The sequence below is a fragment of the Pelodiscus sinensis genome, chromosome 1 (genome assembly GCF_049634645.1).
Source record: "Pelodiscus sinensis isolate JC-2024 chromosome 1, ASM4963464v1, whole genome shotgun sequence".
In the NCBI taxonomy this organism is placed as follows: domain Eukaryota; kingdom Metazoa; phylum Chordata; order Testudines; family Trionychidae; genus Pelodiscus; species Pelodiscus sinensis.
Genome location: NC_134711.1, coordinates 208,600,747 through 208,626,395, shown reverse-complemented (window position 1 = coordinate 208,626,395; position 25,649 = coordinate 208,600,747). Strand labels below are relative to the sequence as shown.

The 25,649-nt window shown below is 39.9% G+C and overlaps 1 protein-coding gene and 1 long non-coding RNA gene across 9 annotated transcripts in view; one reads left to right on the top strand and one right to left on the bottom strand.

The window, feature by feature from the left end:
- SH3KBP1 (SH3 domain containing kinase binding protein 1) overlaps positions 1-25,649 on the bottom strand; it is a 328,394-nt gene that overhangs the window by 128,036 nt on the left and 174,709 nt on the right. For 6 of the 8 annotated variants that reach the window (XM_075913587.1, XM_075913595.1, XM_075913614.1 and 3 more), the window contains one exon: positions 12,700-12,896. In XM_075913587.1, coding sequence (XP_075769702.1) covers positions 12,700-12,896 — 197 coding nt within the window. Of the gene's footprint in view, positions 1-5,203; positions 5,555-12,699; positions 12,897-21,790; positions 21,866-25,649 lie in introns of those variants that run through there. The other 2 variants (XM_075913646.1, XM_014572955.3) reach the window with 2 other exon arrangements.
- LOC142823147 (uncharacterized) lies at positions 891-25,286 on the top strand. The gene is made up of 4 exons (XR_012898461.1): positions 891-1,012; positions 24,050-24,124; positions 24,305-24,370; positions 25,158-25,286. It is a non-coding gene; the product is annotated as an uncharacterized LOC142823147 (long non-coding RNA).

Genomic DNA, 25,649 nt, shown 5'->3' with positions numbered 1-25,649 from the left:
GCCTGCTTGAAAGCTGAATCCTCATGTGTATCAACTCCCCCTTGCCTCCCTCATCCTCCTCACTGCTGCCTCTCTCTCAGAGACAGCACTGCAGGCTGGGGAAGCTGGGAGGAAGTGGCAAAGTTCCCTCTAGGCTGTACGGCTGAGTGGCTGCGCAGCTATGTTCTGAGCCCTGCGCAGAGGTTCAAAGCTCCCCCACGCAGGCAGGGAGAGTAGCTGATTGGCAGGGGCAGAGTTTCCATAAATAGCAGCTAAATGCAGCCTGCCCCATGCTTGTAACCAGATCCAATGGCTTGGCGGGCTGAATCCAGCTCCCCGGGCCATGTTTTGCCCAGCCCTGATCTAGACAGTGCTTGGTCCTGCTGTGAGGGCAGGGGACTGAACTTGATGACCTCTTAAGGTCCCTTCCAGTGCTAGTGTTCTACGATTCTATGAACATTTTATTTTAAACTCCCAATATTATACATGCTCGCTATCAGTAAAAACACTGGGATTTATGCAGAGTAGTAAAGTTTATATCTTTCACATTTATGTATTTTATAGTTACACATAAAAGCAGAGATTCTCAAACTGGGAAGGAAGAAATCTAAATAGAGAGACTGTCTCATGGGTGATGTCTACAACTGCAATGAGACATCTTCAAATGGCCTGAGCCTGAATGTCTACACCACAATTAAACAACCCTCAGCCCATGAGTGTAGGTCAGCTGGCATGGACCAGCAATGGATTTTTAAATTGCAGTGTAGATAGAACCACAGACACTCACCTGCTCATGTGGAATCAAATGACATCACAGTAGTAACTTCAGCAACTGTTTGAAGGTAAAACTATCTAGGTGTTTTTTAAATGCAATTTGGAAGTTGGAAGCAAGGACCAGAAACAGCAGCACATAGCTAACCAGCTATCAATGCAGATCATAGTCAAAGAATTACTACATTTAAAAAAATAATTGTCTGAGGCATCAAAGAAATCAAAATACACTCTACAGCATACAACTAAGGAGGGGAAATATGTAAGTACTAATTTTACACCCCTTACCTCTTAATCAATAGACCTGACAATTAAATAACATTTGAGGACTGAAAGCCTGGATAGCTCAGAGAACTAAAGGCATACAGAGACTTTTACCTCTAAGTTGCCAGTTCAAACACAATCCAGGTTAACAGCAAACAAACTGGACCAATCATTCCAACTAGAAATGAGGTGCAAATTTGTAACAGGGAGGATAATTAACCATTGGAATAATTTACCCAATGTGATGGATTCATCATCCCAGGCATTTTTAGTTCAGCCAATGGGGCTGTTGAAGTGTTCTAATCCTCTCTTTGAAGCTATAGTTCAAGCACAAGTAATTCAGGGAAGTCCTACAGTCAGTGTTATGCAGGAGGTCATACTGGACAATCAATAGTCCCTTTTGGTTTTAAATATCTATGAATCTGTAAAATCTGAAATTTGACATTTGATGCTGCCAGACTCTCAGTAATTGCTTTTGTTAATGATCTAAAAATCATTCCTCCCAAGAGACATTATTGGGATTATTATATCCAAGTGACAAAGTGAAAGCAGAGAATTGAGACCAACAGTTTAGCTAAGTGGATAATGCCTAAGCAAATGAAGCGGGACATATTAGAATCACAGACAAGTAAAAAGCTTTAGCACATGAAATGAAAGAGAGCAAATGCAGAACTAAATGTATGTATGCATCATGCACCTAGCTGCCTTATCTCAAAGGAACAAAAAATATACACAGCTAAATGAGGTATGTGAACAACCTCTGAGTGTACACACTCACTTGCTTTCTCACTCAAACTGGAGATTGACAGCGGAAGGTCAGATTTCTGACAAGAACATATCTGAAAAGTAAGGTAAATATCCTTCCTTCCCTCCCTCCCTCCCTCCCTCTGTCTCTATATTTTTAATCCTAACTTCTACTGACGATGACTCGTGCAACTGAAGGCTATACCCCCTCTTGGTATATCCCTCATTAGAAAGTCCACCACTTGTGGGTTGCAATTCAAAACACAGTTCAGAATCAGTTTTCTGTCATTTGAGAAGTATTCTGTAATCAATCTACAAATCCTGGGTTAAATCCTTCTGTGCTCTCTCATGAGGAACATAAACTTTCAGCAACTAGCATGCTCCAGATTGCACCCTCCAGCTCAGACGACAGATTTCTTTTGTTAAACATCCTCCTTTTGTAACAGCAACCAATGGGGCTCCTGTGTTCTAATCATCATTTGCAGCTGTACGGAATCAAGCAGGTTGAGAATATTTGCTGTTGTGGCTCCTTTCACCCCATTCCAGCATCAATAGAATGTGCAACTGGGAGAGAAACAAGGGATGCTGCTGCTTAAAGATAGCTACGAGCCCTGGTTCATCACGGAATCAACAAAGTTACGGTCACCTCTGCATCAATAATTTTGGCTAGTCTGCAGAACAAATGCTTCAGAATTGTCACACAACCCAAGAAAAGTTCTTGTATTATACTATATTTTCTTGTGCAACATTCTGGTATTTATTCTGTGTCTATTCTGCCATCCATTCCTTTTCTTGTATGGTCACATCATCTGCTACTTTCATATTTTTTAAAAAACAATCTAGATTCTTTCCCTCAATTGAGAGATGATACATTTCTCTCCACTATTATGCCTATATGCGCCTCCCCCCACAAACGATGCCCTCTTTCTTTGTATCAGGAGCTTCTTCATATCTCAAAAGTTTGCAGATAAAAGGGTTATCTGTAAAGATACTTACGTAGCCTTAGTCACTACAGTATCAGAGCAATTCACAGTTGTTAATGGATTTTATTCACAAGAATCCTGTGAGGTAGGGAAACATTCCCATTTTATAGATGCAACAGTGCAACTGAGGACACAAGCAGGAATAAAACCTTGTTTCCTGATTCCCAGTTCTATGCTCCGGGAAGCCATCAGACAAAACTGCCTTTTGCAATCTTCTGCTGTGTGTGTGTTTGTATTTTGTTTTACCCATGTTCCTTTCTTTTTATACTTATAGTAAGTTACAATTAATGACCAAAAAAAGAAAGTAATAGGACAGTTTTTTCCTTTATTATGATAATAAAAATGAGAATATTTAGTTATTTACAGCAAGTTATAATGCCAGAAATGATAAAATCAAATTTGATAATATTCTCAAAAGTTAATTGATAAACTGTTCTGCTAGCCTAGCTCACAGTCTCCTCTGCAACCATGATGGACCATTATTACTACCTGGGATTCAGTCACAAACAAACACCTCCCTCTCCACACCTCCACCTCCCTGAACAGAGGATTTGTGGAATGCCTTTCTGACATACTCAATCCTCCAATTAATGGAGTTTCCTCCTACTCCACCCTAAAACACCACAAATTCAACAACCAAGAAAACTGCTAATATTTGCACATTTGGAAGGTATGTTTTATTGTAATCAGAGCAATAAAGGAATTTTCCCCACCATTACTGTTTCCTTCTTACTTTTACTCCTTTTTTGGGTCTTTATTCTGCCACCATCTTTCCTTGTTATGGGACATTTTACCATCCCTTTATGCCATTTTGTCCATCCTGCTTAGTTATATAACTTTATTTTTTCCTTTGGAGATATTTTTATTAAAAACATTCTTTAGTGGCCAGTAAAATATTAGCAGCAAATTATACAGTGAAAAAGTGTAAGGGAAAATGATTAGCAATCTTGTCCATTTCCCTTACCAGCCCTTCCAAGAATAAAGTTGTTTGGCACAGCATGAACAAGGAAACTGACGGGAACTTATCTGTTACCCTCTGCATGAAGCTCTGGACTGTGGAATACAAATGGAAAATGACTAGGATTGTGTGATCTTAGTTTTCCTCTGCAGCAAGCACCTTTCGCACAAAGACAGCTTTAAGGGAACAGGCAGCTCTGTGTACGAAGCTTTGCTCTGTTTGGATGGCCAGAGTGTGGTAAGTATCAGAACAGAAAGAACACAGCAGACCACAGTCTATACCTGTCTAGAAGTCGCCATTTAAGCAGCATTGCTCAAAGGCGTTCCTCTGGCTGGCAGTTTACAGTCCCACTCCTCTCTCCCGCAAACATTTTTAATGGAAGATTTTCACTAAGTTCTTAGTAACTCTCATCCATAAGCTTGTATTTTAGGATATTTGGGAAAAAATAAGTATTTCTGTGTCAGGATAATTTTCCAGTTAAATTTCTTTGGTCAACAAATAGTTAAATCAGACTACAGATATTTCATCCTGTACACTATATCAAGCTATTATATTGGCTCTGTTCACTTTCCTCCTCCCTCCTCCCCCCACTTTTTTTTTTAAGCAGGAAGAGGAGACACACATGGCATACTGTAAGCTTAAAAGTCTATTCGGGGAACCTTGTATTTCATTTCATGTTTGAATGAGAACTCACGAACTTCTACTTCTAAATGCACAAATTTAGAGAGAGGGATCTACCACACAAGCAAGCAAACAACAAAAAACTATTTGCTAAAAATAAAATATCAAATAATATATTTGGTGTGTTTCATTTCAGTATTTTAGACACTTTCATAACATACATCATCAATTGGCACAAATCCTCTTTGCAATTACATGAAGTAATGACTGCTGTTTAGATTTCATTACTTTAGTGAAAAAAGACATGACAACATCAAGAAATTACCAATTTCAGTTTTCCCATTCATACAGCAAACCCCACAGGCGACCTCACAGAAAATCAAACACTAAAGTGCTCCCTCTCTACTAAGGAAGAACTTTAGTTACATTAAATTGTTTTGGAGAAAAAGCAAGATTTTTGTTTAGAAAGCAAACTCTTGAAATGGCTATACAACCTAGAGAGATGGTGTAATAGTTACTGCTTATGGGAACAGCAAAGTTACACTATTCTTTGGAGTAAAAGACTGGAAAACAAGTAGCATAACAATTGAAAACATCTGTGTAAGTTTAATGGCCAAACTGACCGAATAGGAAAAAATTACAACAAAATAGTTGCAGAACAAACTATGTCCTCCCAGAGTAATCCCTTATTTTAATATGTTCTTCCTTAACAGAGATGGAGTTCCCATCTGCTCAAGATCCTAATACAAATAGTTTATTTTCATGTCCACTATAAAAAGAACCAAAGATTCCTCCTAACAAATATCTGTGTTCTGCAAAGTATAAGTTACAACATAGTATTAGCTGGTTAACAATAAACAAAAAGTTGTTTAAAAAGAAATACCTCCTCTCCCATTGTGAAGTAAAGCTTCCCTTCTACAGTTAAAAGTGTCCAAGAAGAGCATCGGAGTCCTCCCACTTCCTTGTAATAGCTAAACTCATGAGTCTGAAAGACCAAGCCTAAAACTGAGTCACATTTAGGGCCCTCTGAGCTTTGAGGAAAACAAAGCTTGCATTTGTTTATTTCACAGGAAACCTGGAACTTTTCGTAGTTTTGCTTACTTTAAGGTAGAGGTTTCCTTGCCTTTCCAGACAGAAAGCTCAGCTTCACTAGCTTCATGCATATGACAGCCAGAAAAGGCAACATAAGCAGAATGTTTAAAAAAAGATTGTAAACTCACACAGAAAATCTTTTAACACATAATATAATTAAACTGAAAAATTATTCTGTCATATTCCACTTACCCAATTTTAACCACTTCAAAAGCCAAGAGCTAAAATTATTCCACATGATGAACTACCTATTTTTTTAAACAGAAATATCCCCTCTTCCACAACAAAAGTATAAAATCTTAACACTTCTGTGTCTCCTATAAAGATATTTATGCAAATATACAAAAATTATTAGAAATGGAAAATAATATGGATACTGAAAAATCAGAGGTCAATCACGTTGATCATATTTAGTAAGTTGTAAAAAAAAATTCTTACTTCACTTTTCTCTGATCTATGCAATGTGCTTATCAATCTTCAAAACATTCCGCAAATTCCTACGATATGTGTATATATAAACATATCTACACATTCTATATATCATTATTAAAAAGCAACTCTCTCTGATTGTAAAATGTAGTAGCCATTCTTAGTACCATCAATACCAATATAACAAAATTTAGGCATAAGAACATGAAACAAAATACCTTAACAAATGAAAACAGAAATTTTGTAAAAAAAAATGATAAATTATCTAGTTAGGACAACCAAGCAGACGTACCTACTGCTGGGAAATGTGCCACAGTATTTTTTTAATGATCAGAAATGATCACAAGGTTGTTTTTACCTCTCATATGTGGGTGACAACTCTCTGACTGACAGCATCTCTATAAGCACAATAACCACCCCAACACCACGCTGTGGAACAGGTTTAGTAATGGCTCAGATGGCAGAATGCAATCTATTGAGTCATCAAAACCACTTCCTGATGAACATTTTAATTTCAAACTTCCACTGAACCAATTCTTCTCAAGTCATAATGAAATATATATGAAATATATGCTTTTCACTCAGTTTCACAGAATATAAAGTTGGAGGTATTTTTTGGTTGAAAAACTTGAAACATTTTAATTACATAAAGCTCAGACAATTGAATGAAACATCAAAGCTGAATTAGACTGGGTATTTTATTATTTGTGCCACGCTATTTACTATCTTAGCTTCCCATGTTTGTGTATGCAAAGAGTATCAAAAGTCTGCTAATTAAAACCTTCCTGAGCTTTAAAAAGGCTCCTGAACCCCTATCTTTCCTCCACCTCTCCCACCCCCACCCCCCCCCCCCCGCCCACATAAACAGTTCCAATGTATAATTAAAGATCACCAGCATCAAGGCTAAATTCTCAAACAAAAACAAACTAGAAGCAGGAAAGATATATTAATTTTAAGTACAGGCAGTCCCCGGGTTATGTACAAGATAGGGACTGTAGGTTTGTTCTTAAGTTGAATCTGTATGTAAGTCGGAACTGGCGTCCAGATTCAGCCGCTGCTGAAACTGATCAGTTTCAACAGCGGCTGAATCTGGACGCCAGTTCTGACTTACATACAGATTCAACTTAAGAACCCCAGGCATCCCCAAGTCAGCTGCTGCTGAAACTGATCAGCGGCTGATTCCAGGGAGCCCGGGGTAGGGGCTTCCTGTAGTCAGCCACTGGTCAGTTTCAGCAGCGGCTGACTTGGGGACGCCTGGGGCAGAGCAGCTGGGGTGCTGCTGGGTTGGTCCAGTAGCGCCGCCGCTCCTCGGCGCTACTGGACCAACCCAGCAGCACCCAAGCTGCTCTGCCCCAGGCGTCCTGATTCAGCCGCTGCTGAATCTGACCAGCAGTGGCTGAATCAGGACGCCTGGGGCAGAACAGCTGGGGTGCTGCCCAGTTGGTCCAGTAGCGCCCAGAGCGGCGCTACGGGACCAACTGGCAGCGCCCCAGCTGCTGTACCACAGGTGTCCGGAGCAAAGCCACGGAGCACGGGGGCAGCGGGACAGCCCAGACGCGCCATGGCTGTCCCACTGCCCTCGGGCTCCGTGGCTTTGCTCTGCTTTGCTCCCCGTCCCCCTGGTCTGCAGACCAGGGGGACGGGGAGCAAAGCGGCGGAACACACGGCTTTGCTCTGCTTTGCCCCCCCCCCCCGGTCTGCAGACCAGGGGGATGGGGGGGGGCAACGCAGAGCCAAGCCGCAGAGGACGCGGTCAGCTGACAGCTGTCAGCTGACCGCGCGCTCCGCGGCTTGGCTCTGCGTTGCCCCGCCCCCCCCCGTCCCCCTGGTCTGCTGGTAGAGTTATTCCTCTCTCCACGAGGAATAACTCCTTTTTGCGCTACAGCTCTTGCTCAAAAAGGCAGGTGTGGATATGCCGCAGGGGTTTCTTGCGCAAAAAGAGCCTCTCAGAAAAATCACAGGTCCCAGCACCTACACCCCAAACCCCATATCGTGCCCCGCCCAGACCATATCGTACGTCAAGCTGACCAAACTTTTTAAAGGCCCAGTCAGTGCCAGGGTCCTTTTTTGACTGGGTGTTGCTGTTGAAAACCAGACCGCCTGACCTGCGCAGTCACAGGACCATCTATCTGCCTAATATATTGTGCAGCACAGGAAGCACTGAGCAAACTCAGCAACTTCTATGCAGCTGTTCACTTACTCTGTTACACAGGTGAATAAAGAAACAGGAGCAACTGGTATTCCCTCCCTTCACAGGAAGCAAAAATGGAGCCCCTCTTCCTCCCAACAGCCAGCATGAGAAACTGAGGAAGATGAGAGTGGAGAGCAAAACTGCCTGTAGCCAAGAGGATATGCGTGAAAGAGAGCAGGGATGATGTAGTGACAGTGTATGATAAATGTGTGCCATGATCAGGCAAAGACTGTAACAACATCATATGATTACTTTGTGAAAGACAAGGTGGGTGAGGAAATATCTTTTACTGATTATTTTGTGTCAATCAGATTCTATTTGATTGAGTGGATCTCTAGCTGAGTGGTTCTCAAGCTTTCCTTACTTCTTTCCCCTTTTAAGAAGTGTAATTTGTCTCGTGTACCCTAATTTTCCACTCAGTTAAAAATTACTACTTACAAAATCAGACAAAGTTTTAAAAGTGCCACAGCACACTGTTACTGAAAAATTGCTTGCTTTCTCATTTCTACCTTATAATTATGAAATAAATTGATTAGATATCAATATTGCATTTATATTTCAGTGTATTACACAGAGAGCAATGTAAACAAGTCATTGTCTCTATAAAATTTTAGTTCCTACTGACTTTGCAGGTGCTTTTTATGTAGCCTGCAATAAAACTAGATAAATATCTAGACATGTACATGTATCCCCTGGAAGATGTCTGTGTACCCCAAGAGAACCACTGCTCTAGCCGTTAATAGGTGTGTGCCTATGGTAAGTGTTGTGCAATCATTCCCTACTTGCAGCCTCAGAAGTTACTAAATACAGGAAAAGTATTCTAATTGCAAATATGATGTAATCACATTCCATTAAAAATCTTCTTTAGGGGAAATGTAAATATAGAAGAAGGATGGATTTGTAATTACGGCATCAGGCTAAGACTCAAAGGATTTTAGATTAAATTCCTGGCTATGTCGTGGACTCCTGTCTGACCTCAGACAAATCACATCTCAGTTTCCCCTCTGTAAAATAGGGGTAATGATACTTTCTGTTAAGGAAAATGTGTGCTAAGACCTCATTTCATTTCACAAAAGCCAATTAATATCTACCAGATGGACATGTCAAATTTAGCCATATTAGATGACTAAAAGGTGAATGGGTCTATATTCTATTTTATATATAGGCCATTTACCAAATATTTCTATATCTTTACAGAGAACCACAAACACAAGAAATCTGTCTTATGTAGGCATGGCAGAATTATTTTTTTAAATATAATTTTGATATCTAAGTTTATTTTTAAACTTTTTTATTTTTAAATTTTCTCAGTTGTGGAATATTGGCAGAGTGTATGTCAGCATTATTTAATGACCCTAGATATTGAGATTAAAAAAAGCTTTCTAATAATGAAAACACAAACTGTCAACACCATGTGTCAAAATATACACAGTAAATACCTTTAATAAAAAATATCTTAAGCAGCATTTTTTTTTAACTTTACCCATCTGTATATTTCAATCATCACTGATGGAAATACTTTTTTGTTGGTACAGATATCAAAGTTTACCAACCTTCACCAATACAAATCTAAGGGTATGTCTACACTGCACGGCTATTTTGAAATAAGCTATTCCGGAATAGTTATTCCAAAATAACTTATTTTGAAATAGCATGTCTACACTACAGGGAAGTCTCAAAATTAGTCCGAGGTAGGCTTCCCTAATGTGGATGTGCTATCTCAGTTTAGAGCCCCAGGAGGCACTGAGGAGCACTAACTTAGAATGGCCCTGAGGAGGGGCTATTTCAAAATACCAGCAGTGGAGTATCTACACACCACTTATTTTGAAATAGCTAGTTTTTGAATTAGGCTTTATTCCTTGTAGAATCAGGTTTACAGATTTCAGAATAAGCCATCCGTTATTTTGAAATTATTTTGAAATAACAGAATGGCTGTGTAGATGCTCACATTGTTATTTTGAAATAATGCTAGTTATATCAAAATAACAGTGCAGTGTAGATGCACCCTAGTTGTCCCAAACTTAACCATATGGTATTAGCAAAGCACTGCAGTTTGTCAATTCCAAGACATCTGAATTAGATGTGGATAAATGAATACTGAATGCCTCTACAGTCCTGGTCAAGGTCCATATGTGCATCATTCACAGGTAACTGTTCAAAGTAATCATAAACAAACGCTATTTACATGCAAATACTGACTATGCATCTAGCTCATAAGAATATCTGCATAAATTGTATTTGTTTTCTTTACCTATATAGCTGCCTGAAATGAACTACAGGCAGTCCCAGACTTACGCGGATCCGACTTATGTCGGATCCGCAGTTACGAACGGGGCTGCCCCAGAGTACACGGACTGCGGGACCTCGCGGTCCTGCCACCTGTGTACTCTGGGGCTTTCTCTGCGTCTCCCTGGTCTGCAGACCAGGAAGACGCAGAGCAAAGCCGCGGAGGGGCTCGGGCAGCCCAGGCAAGCTGCGGGGGGGCTCGGGCAGCGAGGCAGCCCAGGTGCGCCTGGACTGCTCCGCTGCTGGCTTCCTCGTGACTTTGCAAAGCTGTGGGGGGGCTCGGGCAGTGAGGCAGCCCAGGCACGCCTGGACTGCTCCGCTGCCGGCTTCCCCGCGGCTTTGCAAAGCTGCGGGGGGGCTCGGGCAGCGAGGCAGCCCAGGCGCGCCTGGACTGCTCCGCTGCTGGCTTCCTCGCGGCTTTGCAAAGCTGTGGGGGGGCTCGGGCAGCGAGGCAGACCAGGGAGACGGGGAGCAAAGCCGTGGAGGACCAGGCAGCAGGACCGCGGTGCATCTCGGTCCGCTGCCAGTGTCTTCCTGGTCTGCTGGGGTGGGGGGCGCAGCTAGTACGCCCCCCCCCAGCAAACTAGGCTTTTCTCCGGATGCCTGTGGCAGAGCAGCTGGGGTGCTGCCGGTTGGTCCCGCAGCGCCGCCCTGGGTGCTACTGGTGCAACCCAGCAGCACCCCAGCTGCTCTGGTCCTGATTCAGCCGCTGCTGGTCAGTTTCAGCAGTGGCTGAATCAGGACGCCTGGGGCAGAGCAGATGGGGTGCTGCTGGGTTGGTCCAGTAGTGCCAAGGAGCGGCGCTACTGGAGCAACCCAGCAGCACCCCAGCTGCTCTGCCACAGGCGTCCTGATTTAGCCGCTGCTGAAACTGACCAGCGCTGACTACAGGAAGCCCGAGGCAGAGTTGCTCTGCCCTGGGCTTCCTGGAATCAGCTGCTGATCAGTTTCAGCAGCAGCTGACTTGGGGACGCTTGGGGTTCTTAAGTTGATTCTGTATGTAAGTCAGAACTGGCGGTCAGTTTCAGCAGCGGCTGAATCTGTACACCAGTTCCAACTTACATACAGATTCAACTTAAGAACAAACCTACAGTCCCTATCTTGTACGTAACCCGGGGACTGCCTGTACTAAAAATACACATTTACTAAAGTAATAGGAAATGTTTTTAGCTCAATACCAGAACAGCACTTAACTAACATGTTTCATTTTAAGCAAAAGCTTAAATCTTATTGATTACAAGCTAAAGAAAGATGCTTTCTCGAATTTGGGGCCTAAACAATTTGGGCTCATACAAATCCAGTATTAAGCAACCATCACTATCAACGTAAAAAGAAAAAAAAAGACACCCTGAATCTTTCCTTATCCAATTCTGGTGGTAGTTACTGTTTCTTTCAATATTTTAAAGCAGCACATATAAATGTTTACATTGTAGCAGAACCTAATTTGAATTTTACCAAAGATAAGCAGAATTCCAAGCATGCACACGTCTGACAAAACCAAGCCTTATGTCTCAGCTTATCCATACACATTAAATATAATTACTTATAAAGTTGAGGGGAAGGATTTTGTGGTGGGGGGGGGTTCACTATGTTACATACTTCATTCTACATAGAAGGTATGAAACAGCTAAAAAGCTCCTTCCCCCTCCCCCTTCCTATTAGCAGTATGAGTAGAAATACTAATTCTTGTCATCTTGTCTCTCTGGTTTTCCTTGGACACTAGAAAATGAAGGGACCTCTCTGAGGGTTCAAATGAAAGAGTGAAGGTGTTTGAATCTTTAACAAAGAGAGTTTTCCACCAAAGTGTTAGTTGGGATCTTCTTTGTGTGTCACACAAACAAAGGAAGAGAATAAAACAATTTCCACCCTCTGCAGGTAGTGTAGTAGTATGAAAAATGCATTTTTAAATGAATATCTAAGCACTGTTTAAAAAAAACTGTAGGTACTTTTTGAAGTTTCCTTTTTGGCAGCTTGATAGTACAGTAACATTATGCTACCATGTTAACTTTACATAAAAACTGGGCATTATTTTTACTCTTAATGGTGTCGTATAAGTGATCACACTTCTAATACAAACTGTGCAGTCTTGTTCTCAGAACTGGTAGCTATTTAGAACAAAGATGAAGGTGTGAGCACAGGAATAAAACCTTCACTGAAAATAACATTATTCCAAAAATTAAGTAGAGGAGTCATCAGTTTTGCAGGAATCTATTCTTCTGCCTTTGGCACAACAGATGACAAAAGGAGTCATACAAAGTTAGGAATAAGAAAAACAAACATAAAGCTCTCAGTTCTAGCTAATCATACTTTGGAGATGAAAGTCAAACTCATTTTGAAGTACTGCAGTGACAACAATGATAGAATTAAGTTATAATATGTACCTTTTCCACTGGTAGAAAGTCATTTTCTACTTCTATTGACCTTGGACGTAACTTTATTGGTTTGTCTTTAAAGATATCTCCAAAGCCAATCCCTTTGACCTTTTTGGGTTGGATTACTGCTGCTCCATTGGCTCCTTCTGATTTTGTGCTGCTTGAATCACCACCGTCACTCTCAGAGCCTGTAGCATCTCTTAAACCTGCCAGAAGAATGAGGGGTGGAGGGTGGAAGAAGAGAAAAATTAGCTATGAAGCTTGACAATATTTTAAAAAACAGAGCATTGTGGTAAAAAAGCAAATAGCAGTCCTCCCTCCCCCAAAAAAATCACAGGTAAAGTGGATGTCCTTTCTTTGTGCCAAGTGCTTATTAGATTTTTTTTTATTTCATCATTTTCTTATACCTGTTAGAACTTCTCCTAGCCCACAAAACACACATACAGACACTCTCTCTTTTTCTCTCTCTCTCTCATCCAACATTAAAATTTTATCCCTGACGAAGGCCTCTGCTATACATTAAAATACCTTTTTTCCTTAGACACAGATCACTCAGAAGAGAGTCCAAGAAATTAGAATGAAGTTCAGGTATTGTACTTATGGCACTTAAACTCAGACCAGATATACTGTACTTTAAATCTCTATGACTCATATGAAGCCAATTGTGCAATTAGTATCTAAAGATACATTACCTAATAGGGAAATACAAAGCTAAAGGCTGTTTAAATACATTTGCAATCAAATGAGTGGCATAATATTATCCCTGCTGAAGAATTAAATCTCTCTGTAGATTAGACAGCTTTGTAAGAAAAGCACAGATGCACACCCTCCTCCAGGAATATAATAAATCAAAATTGACATTCCAATTTGCTTTACTACTCTCAATGAATAGGAAAATGTATGACCTGAAAATTTCCTTTCTTTGAGTAGTAAGGTCCACAGCTGTACTACAATGGATGTTTTAAGTCCAGCCTGTCTGCAGTTCAAGGGCAGAACCAGAGGTATCAGAATATGCAGGTGACGCATAGCACTATCTATCCCTTCAACACAAACTGTCATCAAGACAGATGACTGCTTGGATGAAAGCAGCTCTTGGATAAAGAAGAGCTGGCTGAAGTTGAACTAGAACAAGACAGAGATGGCACTGGTGCACACAGAAGAGTGTTTTGAAGGACTTGGCACCTCAGTGCGTTTTCCTTTGGTATTAGATAAACAATCACAATTGGTTGATGCAGTCTGTAATCTAGGACACTGAGCTCTCACCCAGAATAATCTGCATGTAATTCTTTCCATCTCTGCTTGGCTAGGAAACTCCATGACATCCTGGTGGATGAACACCCGGTCTGTGTCACCTCTCCGATGGACTGCAGCATGGTGATACACTTGGGCATGAAGCCTTCAGCACTTAGGAAACTCCACAGGCACAGAAAGTTGTCCCTCAGCAACACAGGCTTCCATACACAGATCAAACCTGTCCTCTGCTCTCCCCACTGGCGTCCCTTCAAATTTCCAGCCAAGTGCAAGATTGTATCTTCAGATCATTTCCTGGCCTGGGTTCAGGGTATCTAAACAATCACCTATAAAGCCATAAAGCCAACAGAGTGCTTGACAGCCACACTACTCTGGCACATTAGAACTCTCAACAATAAGAGTTCATCTGTATGGGAGACGGGACATTCTCCAGGGATGTTCGGAGCCTGTGGCTTGATCTCTCCAAAGAATTAAAGGAAAATCACAAACCCCACCACTTTCACCTTGCCTTCCCTTACATAAACACACAGCACACTGATTTAAAAAAAAATACCTTATCAAAACTTGACATTCCACTGCCCATGCTTCTCCCTATGGGAAGAATATAAGAGGACAAGCAAGTGACAGTTGGGTAGTCACACTGCTTATTGCACTGTTGGTGGGCTCTCAGATTTTAGGGTGACGAGCATGGTATGAAAACCAGTAGAGAATAGACTAGAATGCCCTACCTCATGAAGTTCTCCCCAGTTGAGGGAACTTCTACAGCCACAATCACTCAGATCTACTTTTCTAAGTTACAGATCTTGTTAAATATATTTTGAGAAAAAACACAACAAAGTATCTGTTTGTGCTGATAATGGTAAATTCGACCTAATCACAATAAACCCAAATCCTTGAATGTCCATTTCCATACCTATTCTGAATGATCCATTTGTCTTCAAGTAGGTAGATGTGTGGACCATATTACTTAAAGAAAGCACATTTTCAGGAAACCATGGATAAATTTTCCCATTTTTCTTAGTGCTTAGTGGATTTTCAGAATAGGGTGCCTCCAGGATGGGAAGCAGGATAATCTCCAAAACTAAGTACACTATGTGTATATATATATCCTCCATCTTCCTCTGAGTATAAAAGTGTGGAGAGGATATTTTCTAAAACAAAGGATATGGCATTACTGGACTCCTCATCCCAGGTCTGTTATTGACTTTCCAGGCACTGTCTGTCCTGAATCCAAAATCCTCTAGGAACTGTGTCATTATGTGTAATTGGTTCAATTTTTCTCTACTCAGAATCCAGATCAGAAAAATTATTGTGGAAGAGGTAAGTGAATTTCACTCTTCCCTAAAGCCAATATTATTTCAGCCACTCTACTGAAAAGAACTCTGGGAGCACAAGTAAAATCAGATGTTAATAACTGAAATTAGAAAAATAAAATAAAAGGCTGCCATCTATCTACAAAATCATAGAGTTTGTCTGAGGATGCTTAAATGGAAATGCTTTAAAGACAAACTTCCATTAAAAATGTATTTAGATGTTTTAGACAGGACCCTGCTATATTTGTCTGCAATTCTCTCAGGCTAGAAACAAGAACATGAACGATAGGGAGTAGGTGATGGATGATTTCATTCATTTAGTGACCTTTTCATGTCTTGCTGAAACTGGAAATGGGATAAAGCTGTTCTGTAATTTTTGCACAGTTCCCTAGGGAACCCCGATCATATTGTCCAGTTTGCTTCAAAATTGAGAATCCAGCACCACTGAAAGCTCTCTCTCTAGAAAAAGCTGGTTCTGAGGCCTTCTGATAGCTCTGGGGCAATGGAAAGCAACTACAGACTTCTACTCTTGCTTTAGCTGCCTTACAAAAAAGTATTTTTTCCTGTTGTACTTCATGGACTTCTTCAAGCTGTCATATGATTTGTACTCTCTTCTATAAAGTTTTTTCAGAGTCAAGATTGTCAGTCGAATTTTCTGATTACTCTGTAGCCACAGATTAAAATCTCCCCCAGTTAAACGCCGAGTCCCTGCCAATCTTTGTTCAATAAGCAGAACTGAGGGAACAATCTTCCCCCAAAATCAAATGCAGCCTTGAGCCATGGCTGGGAATTAGGCACATTCATTATGGAACTGAATTGTTAGTCTAAAAGTCTAAAATAAAGTCTTCCTAAAAGCTCTGCAGCAGCTGGGATGGCTAGCTAAAAACCTGAAATGAGTGACAGGAGGCAGGACATTTCCCTTCTGACAGTGACTGATGGGTTTGGTTCTGCCCCTTATTAACATTAATCAGTTGAAGGTGGGAGAGAAGCACCAGCATAAAGGTAAATTTTCCAAATCTGACTCTAGGAAGCTAGACTTTTGTCTGCTATCTATGAAAAAATAGTGGAGCATAGACATACATAATATGGTATAAACATGTTTGCAGTCCTAGCATCGTCTTTGCTATTTATTTCATGTGTACAATAAATGTGTTAGATAAAGTAGCACTCATGCAGGTCAGAGTTTAACACCACTATCTCTAAAGTCAGCTCAGACCCAATTCCTTCTCAGAAAACAAAACAAAACTGTGTCAAGGCATTTGAAGACCTGATCTATAACACTCTTGCTATTTCAGTTTGACGTCTCCTTGGAGCAACCTCTCTAAACTGTGCCAAACTATAGTGGTTTTGAGATTAGCACAAATGAGATTAGAAGAACCATCAGACTTAATACACCAACAAACCAATATTCCCAGAGTTGTACTGGCATCAATCCTGGATTTCAGAACACAAAGAGATATTCAGACCTGATAATGGGTTGTATAAACTCAAAAGGTTAATTTTAATCACAGCAAATTGTTTTTGTTTTTATCCTATTCAAAACACAGGAAAAATAATTGTTTCTAAATGTAAGTAAGTGAAAAGGCCAAAAAGAAAGAAAAAAAACATGTTCATGCTTCAAAGAACATTTTATTTTAATGTATTGTTTAGCAATTTCATGTTTATTCTGTACTGTTACTCTTTATTTCATGGCATTGGCAAAATCCCCACCCGTAACTGTGGCAGAATACCTGATAGCCAATGTTTCCACCCTGCCTCCCCAATGCACTCTAAGCTTTACCAGACCAAGTGGTGCAAAGGTCAGCTATTCAGAGGCAAACACCTGAGATAGCTAAGAGATTTTCCTAATTTGGTCTGGCATCCAGAGAGAAAAGCAGTCAGCTGTGTTTAATGGGATAAAGGGAAGAACTGTTTAAGTGGTGCTTGTTTCTCACTCCCATTGACTTCTAAAGAAGAAAGAAGGAAGGAAGAAGTATTTTCTTTCCCTCTAGCAGAGATTGACAGCTTGGAATTGTGGAACTCTTGGCTGATGAATTTTCATGTGGCCCAAGGTGACAGGCAGATGATTATCTTGTCAAGAAGTGAGGCAGGAAGGGTGCTTTCTTCCTTCCTCCTGAGAGGAGAGAGCAGGCACTCAGCACACACATACAGAGCCCGCAACAATTTTTTTCTTTGCACACCCAGCACTCATCTTGTTCTCTCTGAATATCCCTGTGTTTTTCTGATGCTTCATTAATGCTACCTCACATTAGTATTAAAAACAAAGGAAAAACGGTTTACATGAAACTTTGATTTAAAACATTAGCTCAGAACAATGACTACAAATGCACATTTTGCAAAACAAGCACATACATTGTAACCAGACAAAACAGTAATTAAACATGCCTCTGCCGCAATATACAATACATACAAATTGTAAATTTAGATTATCCTCTGCATTGCTCATTCACTTATTTATTATTGGATATATTCTTTCAGGGTATGTAATTTTGGAGTCTAAACATTGTCATTTCCTTTCAGCATGTTCATTTTTCTTAGCACAATGATTCTTGCTATGTGACAAGCAGCCAGACCAGAATTCTTAATGCCTTAGCAAGATATCATGCAGGGTAAAGGGGAGTGGTTTTCTGCACCATGGAGCAGCATGCATTAGCAGTGCAGCATGAGCACAATCCTGAAAACTCTTTAGCATGAATTTGGAGCCATCAATTGAAGCTGGTGGCTTTTTCCCAGTCTCCATAAAAAGATCACAGAGTATTCTCACAATTTCATTTTTGTCCAGTTTTACTGTGTTTCTGTCTGCTGCCATCTCAATTTCTGAAGTATTTTCGTCTCTCTTGTTGTGAGTAGTTGTAGGAATACATTGCTTATACTACATGACGGAACCTTTAATAACCACCACCAAACAGTATTTCATCCTTGCAGCCATAGAAAAATGGTCTATTATGATTGATACAAAACATTTTCTGTGGATGGGTTCTTTGGAAAGATTTGATGCATTTCTCCCTCTTCTCCACCACTGGCTTTTTCCACTCCTCCATCTGCACATTTGTTTTCCAGACAATATTTCTTAGTATGCGAATTCTTATTCGGGAAAATTGTATGTCACCAAATTTTAGCATTGTTGTTTCCTCAAATGTTACTTTATATTGTATGAGCTATATATAATTAGTTATATTTTTGGTTTAGTAAGCAAATACCGTAGGCAAGTTAGGAGATATTGTGAGAGAAATGGAAAAAATGTATACCTCTCTTCAAATTTACTAAAATTAATTAATTTTTGAAATTACATACATTAACTTTGTTCATATCTTTCAGCAATATTCATATTATAAATAGGTACATGAATCACATATTGCTTTCTTTGAACTCTTACCAGCAACAGTTACTCAAAGATTAGAAAATGTATTTAAAAGGGAAAAAACGAGTAAACTGGTGGAAGAGAAAGCATTAAAGAAAAATTCTGTTTGTAACAATCCTGTCTTCTTCCATCAAACTAAACAGCAGTTATTACTGACAGCATTATGGTTCGCCTTATCAGGACCAGGCAAATATCTGTCAATCAAGACACTGAATGTTCCAATCTGCCCACTTCCTTCAGCTACAGCACTTCCAGGAGAAAGAAAGGAAAAGAGCAAGAGGGAGAAATTAAGATTGTAAAAATAAAACAATTCCAAGTAGTATTCTCTGAGGCGACATGGAAAGAATGTAAGATGGGAGAAGAGAGGACTGTGATAAATAAAATTACTGGTGAGTAAATTTCCTGTGTCATATATCCCCATTAGCCATCCTGATCAGCAGCAGCAATTTCCAAAACATGTTAAGAGTCAGGCTTACTGTATAGTGGAGCTTGCCATACTCTTGGCCAAAAAAGTGGTGTCAGCAGAAAAGGAGCAGTCCAAGGGATAAGGCTGACCATAAATGCAAGGAGATGATCTTACAAATTTCAGTGACAGTGTTTTGGTCCTTGGTAGCAAGAAAGCTCCTACACCCTAACTGAATGACATTTAACAATTTTAGAATATAGTAATTTAACTTGGTCATAGGATAGAAGAAAATAATTTTCAATCCACTATACTAAATGTCCCACTTTTGTTATGACCTTCAAAGTGAAATGAGCAAATCCTGATTTTCCTCAAACCCTGAATACTGTACAATGGAGCTTACTTGAAGGCATGGAAGTGAAGTTATTTCATCTGAGAAGGAGAGGAATCAAGACATGCTTTTGGAAGAACAGTAAGCATCTCAATATATCATGTGAATTTATTTTTGAGATTAACTCATGGAGAAATCAAAGAACTCTCCTATTATCAAGTAAGATTCCAGCAACAGGAGAGAAATAAATACAAGACTTAATTTTATCATTTTGTGGGCTATCACAACTACAAAATAAAAGAATCCTTTGTCTAAACCCAAAAGCCACTGGGTAGGATATGAGAGGGGACAGATTTAGCACAGCCTCAGTAGGGCTGCTTTGGAAGAGAAAACCCGGAAGTCGGTATCAAAGAAGAAGTCTTGTCAGTCAGGCGACAAACAGGAGGAAGAGAGATAAACCATACCCCTTTTGGACACTGGGGCTACGTCTACACAGCTTGCCTCTTCCGCAAAAGCCTATGTAAATGAAGCACAGATTAGCATATCCCCACACTTCATTTGCATAATTAGGAGCCATTTTTGTGCAAGAGGTTTTTGCCATATACATAGCGCCTTTTTACACACAAAAAAATTGAGGAAGAACGGCTTTTGCGCAAGAGGGGTTTTTTTGTGCAAAAAGGCGCGGTGTAAATGGCTCCTTTTTGTGCAAAAACCTCTTGTGCAATAACGGCTCCTAATTAATCATGCAAATGAAGCAGAAGACGGGAGCTGTGTAGAGGTAGCCTGGCTCAGGAGAATGAATCCCTGAAAGTGCTGATAGATCAGATTCTTGCCTTGTCTCAAATCTGCCCAGAGAGGCATATCTGTGTGAATCCCATGGCTTTCTAGCTTCAGATGCACACATGGATAGCAACACATAACCCTGGATGTGGCTCGAAGTCTAGCATTGCCAAATGCATCATCAGAGACAGGAAGTTGTCTGGGAAGAATCTGAAAGAATACATAGAGCCTCACAATTAAGTGCCAGAGAAGGGACCACCAAGGCAGAAGGCAGAGCAACCACCACGCAAGTAGTCTGCTCCAGCTGGATTGAGAGCAGTTTGAAACATGAGTAGGAAAGAGGAGCCACAAAAAGAAACGAATGCCTGCAGACAGACATACCATAAAGCCACTGCTGAGGAGACAGCACCCTCTTCTGAGAGCTCAGCCCCAGCAGCTGCACTGATTCAGGAAGAAGGGGGAACTGTAAAAGCTCATCACTACAAACAAACAAACAAACATCCCCTGTTGAATGAGAGACAGCAAAGCACGGAATTACTGCCCTGGCAGACTCAAAGTGTAAGAGGGAGTGGAATGTGCTCTGATGCACAATGTAACTGGTCCACAGTCTCTGGGAGGTGGGAGCAACACACAGCCATGTGTAGGGGCAGAGTAAAGGAACACTGTTGCCTCCACTAGGCTGTCCTGAACAAATAGCTTCACTGGAGGGATACATATGCCAAAACAGCCTCACTGCCCAGGTAGAGTACAAGTACTGACTTCTTGTTACCCTAGAGAGTCACAGGCTGACAGTGGACAAGTCAAGGGGATTATCATGGTGATGCTGTATCTCTGGCTGCTATAGTTCTCTGTATTTCTTTCCTCCTCATCTTTGTCTTTGACTTTCATTTTCATATTTTTTTTTTGCCTTTTTCTGAGAGCTAGAACTGCAGTAGGGAGAGGAGAAAAAAAAGGAGGAAGACCAGATAAGCATGTGGAATGAAACATGCACTCCAGGCTTCCGGGATGCAGGAGCAAAAAGCTTGATCATGAAATGAACAGACTGGTGCTTAGAAAATAGCCAGAACAGACAGATCTTTTACTTTCCTCCTGAATGTACAGTATGTAGAGCCAAAATGCCGTCAGTAATTGCTGTCACGGGCAGCACAGGAAGAAGGGTGCACAGCCAAATGTAATTTATTTCATTTTGAATGAATGCAGGGTTTTCTCTTCAAAATTCCTTTTCACATTTTTCTTTAAAGAAAAATATGTTTTATATATTCAACAACTGTTGTATGCTAGTTTCCTATAAGTAGAAGAAACTACACACTTCAGAGAATATGGTTTAACCTCCAATCTGCATGTCTCACGTAGATGAAATAATGAGACCAAAGGCTTTGCACTCCACATCTGTGACTTAAAGCCAACACAACTGACAGCTTGTCGTGTGAAAACATACATTGTATAGATATATGTACATGCACAGAGAATGAGAATACTTTCTCATTACACTACAATCATGGCATTTGTCAGCAGCAAATAAAGAGCTAGCTCATAGACACGTACATCTACATGTGGTGCAGCCATAAGTGAGATACTTTACAAGTGTAGAAGAATCAAACACATATTGAGGAGCAAGACTTCACCTTTGAAACTGCCTCTTCAATTTTAAATACACTCACTGTTATAGCGTCTGTAGCTGTCAATCTTTGATGGTGCCACTCTGTACAGAACTGTCCCTTGAAAAGCAGACTTTCCTGACAGCAAATGAAAGAAAAGAAGGAAAGAGAAAACACAAGAGGGGAAGGAGAGATCGAATGATGGTAAAAAGAAGGTAGAGGAAGAGTTTTTAATCTGTGCTTTCAATAACTAACATTTTAAGAGTTCTAGTAGCAAAACAATGAGACCATTAGCTACACTATCTGACTGGACATGAAATTAAAAATATTCTTGCTGTATATATATCAGATAGGGAAATCTCTAATGATTTTGCTAAAGGCACAGTGGTTGAGCTGTATAATGTATTGTTTCCCATAATCTCCAATGGCCAAATGGGGCAGGGGGAGGGAATCATTTTACATGTGTGAATGAACAGCAAAAAAGATGTGACACACCTTTTTTGGTCTCGATCTGAGATATACAGACAGCCTAAAAAGACTGTTCCACCATTTTTTTTCCTGTTTGTTTTTTTGCCCTAGACCCTGTCTATAGTACGGAAATTTCTATCAATATCACCGCACTGATGTACATACTAACATCAGGTCCTGCCCCGGATGTAGACACACCGAAATACCAGAATACTGCTAGTCACTGAAATACCAAAATTCACTTACTGTAGACAAGATGTTAAAAATATCAAAAACAACATGTTTTTGCTGAGGGACTTAGTCAAGGTTTTGAATGTGAATTATAAATGTTAACAGTTCTTGACTGAAGGATGACATGATGAATCTTAAAATACTTTTAAGTATCAGAGGGGTAGCCGTGTTAGTCTGGATCTGCAAGAGCAACAAGGAGTCCTGTGGCACCTTATAGACTAACAGATGTATTGGAGCATAAGCTTTCATGGGCAAAGACCCACTTCGTCAGATGCATGATACTTCGTCAGATGCAAAATACTTTTAAAAATTCAATAGCTTATTCAGACAAATAGGTGTTAACAAAAAAACAAGCAAAACCTAAAAAGCTTTAAACAGTCTGAAGATTGCTTCCCATTTCAGTTGATTAAGGCTATGCCTTTCCTGCCCAAAAAAGGATGCAGGGTTTTGTTTATTGAGTTTATTTACAGAGAGACAGCAAACAGGTTAGCTAGTGCAAATTTCATTGTATAGCATTGTGTCATTGTCCTACCAGTTCTTCAGTCATCCAAAACATCTTCTGGGGAAAAATAGTCAGAGCTGTGTGTATATATATATATACTGTATATATATATACACACACACATTATAATACACAGGCAGAAAACAGTATAGAAATGAAAACATCCAACACCATCTGTAGCCATAAGCAAGCAACATAACAAAAGGCACAAACCAATTCACCCTCACTGCTCCTTTGCAGATCATCTTTAAGCGAAAACTATTACAACATTCACTCAGCTGTTAAGAAAGCAGAGAAGGAAATGTTTGGCTGCATGACAGTGAAGAGACCTGAAATTTAAAGATGTTAAGATGTATTGCATTACCTAACTAAATCACTTGCTGCAGAGTCTAATATCAGTTTTAGTACTGGGGACTCATGATTTATCTGTGACCATGACCAATATGTTTTTCAATATCCAATATATTATATTAAGACTAGTCATAACTTAATTTACACACATACAAAAGAGAGTTAGATACATCCCATAGTCCTTCTATGTTATAATATGCAACAGGCATATTAAAATGACTGTGAAATCGCCCCCTTAACATATGACTTTCAATCACTAGGTTTTAATATTCAGTTTCATTACACATGGCAATTTTCATGATTTTTTTGTTAAGCTATCTTAAAACCAAGTAAACAAATATTAAGACATCTGAGAGAATAATTACACTAAAAGAGGTTCGTGCGTCCGATCAACCCTGAAGATAAAACTAAAGTATACACAACTTGTGGGTATTATCTTATACCAATAGACAACTTTACTTTTGAAATCAATAGGACTCCTTGAAAAATGAAGGGTAACTCAATGGGAGCATGGATATCAAAAGCAGACCTTAATTAAGCTCTGTATTGCATCTTTTATCTTGTTAGGACTGTACTTTCCAAAATACCAAGGCTCCTAGAACTCACCCAGAATATTAGTCTCCACCCCCCACACAGACATTTTCTCCACTCAAAGCCTTGAGTACAGCCTTGCCTGTCTGACCCATGGCACTAGATTATCTATCCTAAGAGAGAAAATACGATACGACTTATTAAAAACCAAATCATGCTCATATTTTGCATTTCTGCAGCCCAATTCACCTGAGGATACCAAACTGCTTTAAACGCCTTGATTAATCAAGCTGCACAAGAGACATATAAAAGGGGTAAGTATTATTATCCCCATATGGCAGCCCTCCAATGGCTTACTCTATAACTCTTCTGTTGCTTTGGAAAAATAGTAAATAGGAATATTTAAAATGACATTTTCCCACTGATGTGTGAAATTAATGCTTATCAAATGTATAGATTTTTAATATACTGAGGTACCTGATATACCCTTATAGGTAGCCATGCATTTATGAGGCAACAGTAGATAGAATGAACTCACTCAGATCTGAGCTCCCCTGGAGGTATGTATATGCATGATTTCCATATGGTCCCAATCCTGCATTCATTGGTTAATTAAATTGTTCACCTTTGTCATTATGGACTAGGGATGTAAAACCCCGTTTAATTGGTTAACGGGTTAATTGCAATGCTTAACAAAATTAAAGGTGGGACAACGGTAGGGAGGCTGGGCTGGAGTGCCCCGCCCCTCCCCCACCGCAGATGGCGGCTGCTCCAACCTGGCCAGAACAGCGCCTGTCTGCATCTTGCCCAGGCCAGTGGGCTGGAGCAGCCCCGGGAGCTGCTCCAACTAGCAATGGTTAAGCAGTTAACCATTCACGTCCCTATTATGAGCAGAACTGAAAGGATATAAGTATTTTGTGCTGACTTTTTTTACTCTTCTTTTCCATTGTCAAATCTGTTTAAAGCACTTATCGTAACAAGTATGTACATAAGGCTAAAAATGAAATATTACCAAAGAAAAGGACCATTTTTCCTCCCATAGAGGAAAAGGGAAGGGGAGGGGGGCTCCTGGAAATTTGCCTACCTATAAACATTTTTATAAAGTGTCCATTGGTGTAAAATGTAGAGGATAAAATACGGATTCCAAATTTAAGACTCTACAAATTAATTTATGAAATGTTACTGACAAATTGGGATTAATTCCATCCCACTTCATTGCATTTTTATTGAAAAATTATAATTGCAATTAGTATTTTCAAAGTATAGCCTGCCTACATACTGAAACATGCAACTTCAATATTACTTGTGGATATTAATTTTCCCCTTGCACATCTTTTTAAATTGCAGAATATTTTGAAGCAGTATGACTGAAGCAATATTCTCTACACAGATTATTATACCAACCCCAAGCATATAAAGCAAGTAATTTATACTTCCACAAAGATTTCCCATTCTTATAAGAAATTAGACAAACCCTCTTCCAAACACTACAATCTTATTTCTATGGTATAGAAGAAAGACAGCAATTTTTTTCTTAATAAAAAACAAATGAGTGCTGCATTAAGACATTTTCAATTAAAATTCAGAAACACTGGATTTTCACTCTCATTCATAAGAGAATTATAAATATTTTGTTTAAATTTGGCAAGTTTAAGAGTTTGGCATTGTCCCACAAAAGCACCATCTTTCATCCAATTGCGTGTCGTTCCTGTACAGCTCTCCTAAGAACACTATATAACCAAGTATTAAATGTGCTGCAAATGGGAAATAGCTAGGCAGGGAGCAATTTAGCAAGTAAACATGCATTTATGCAAAGATATGCAAATACTGTTGGAATAT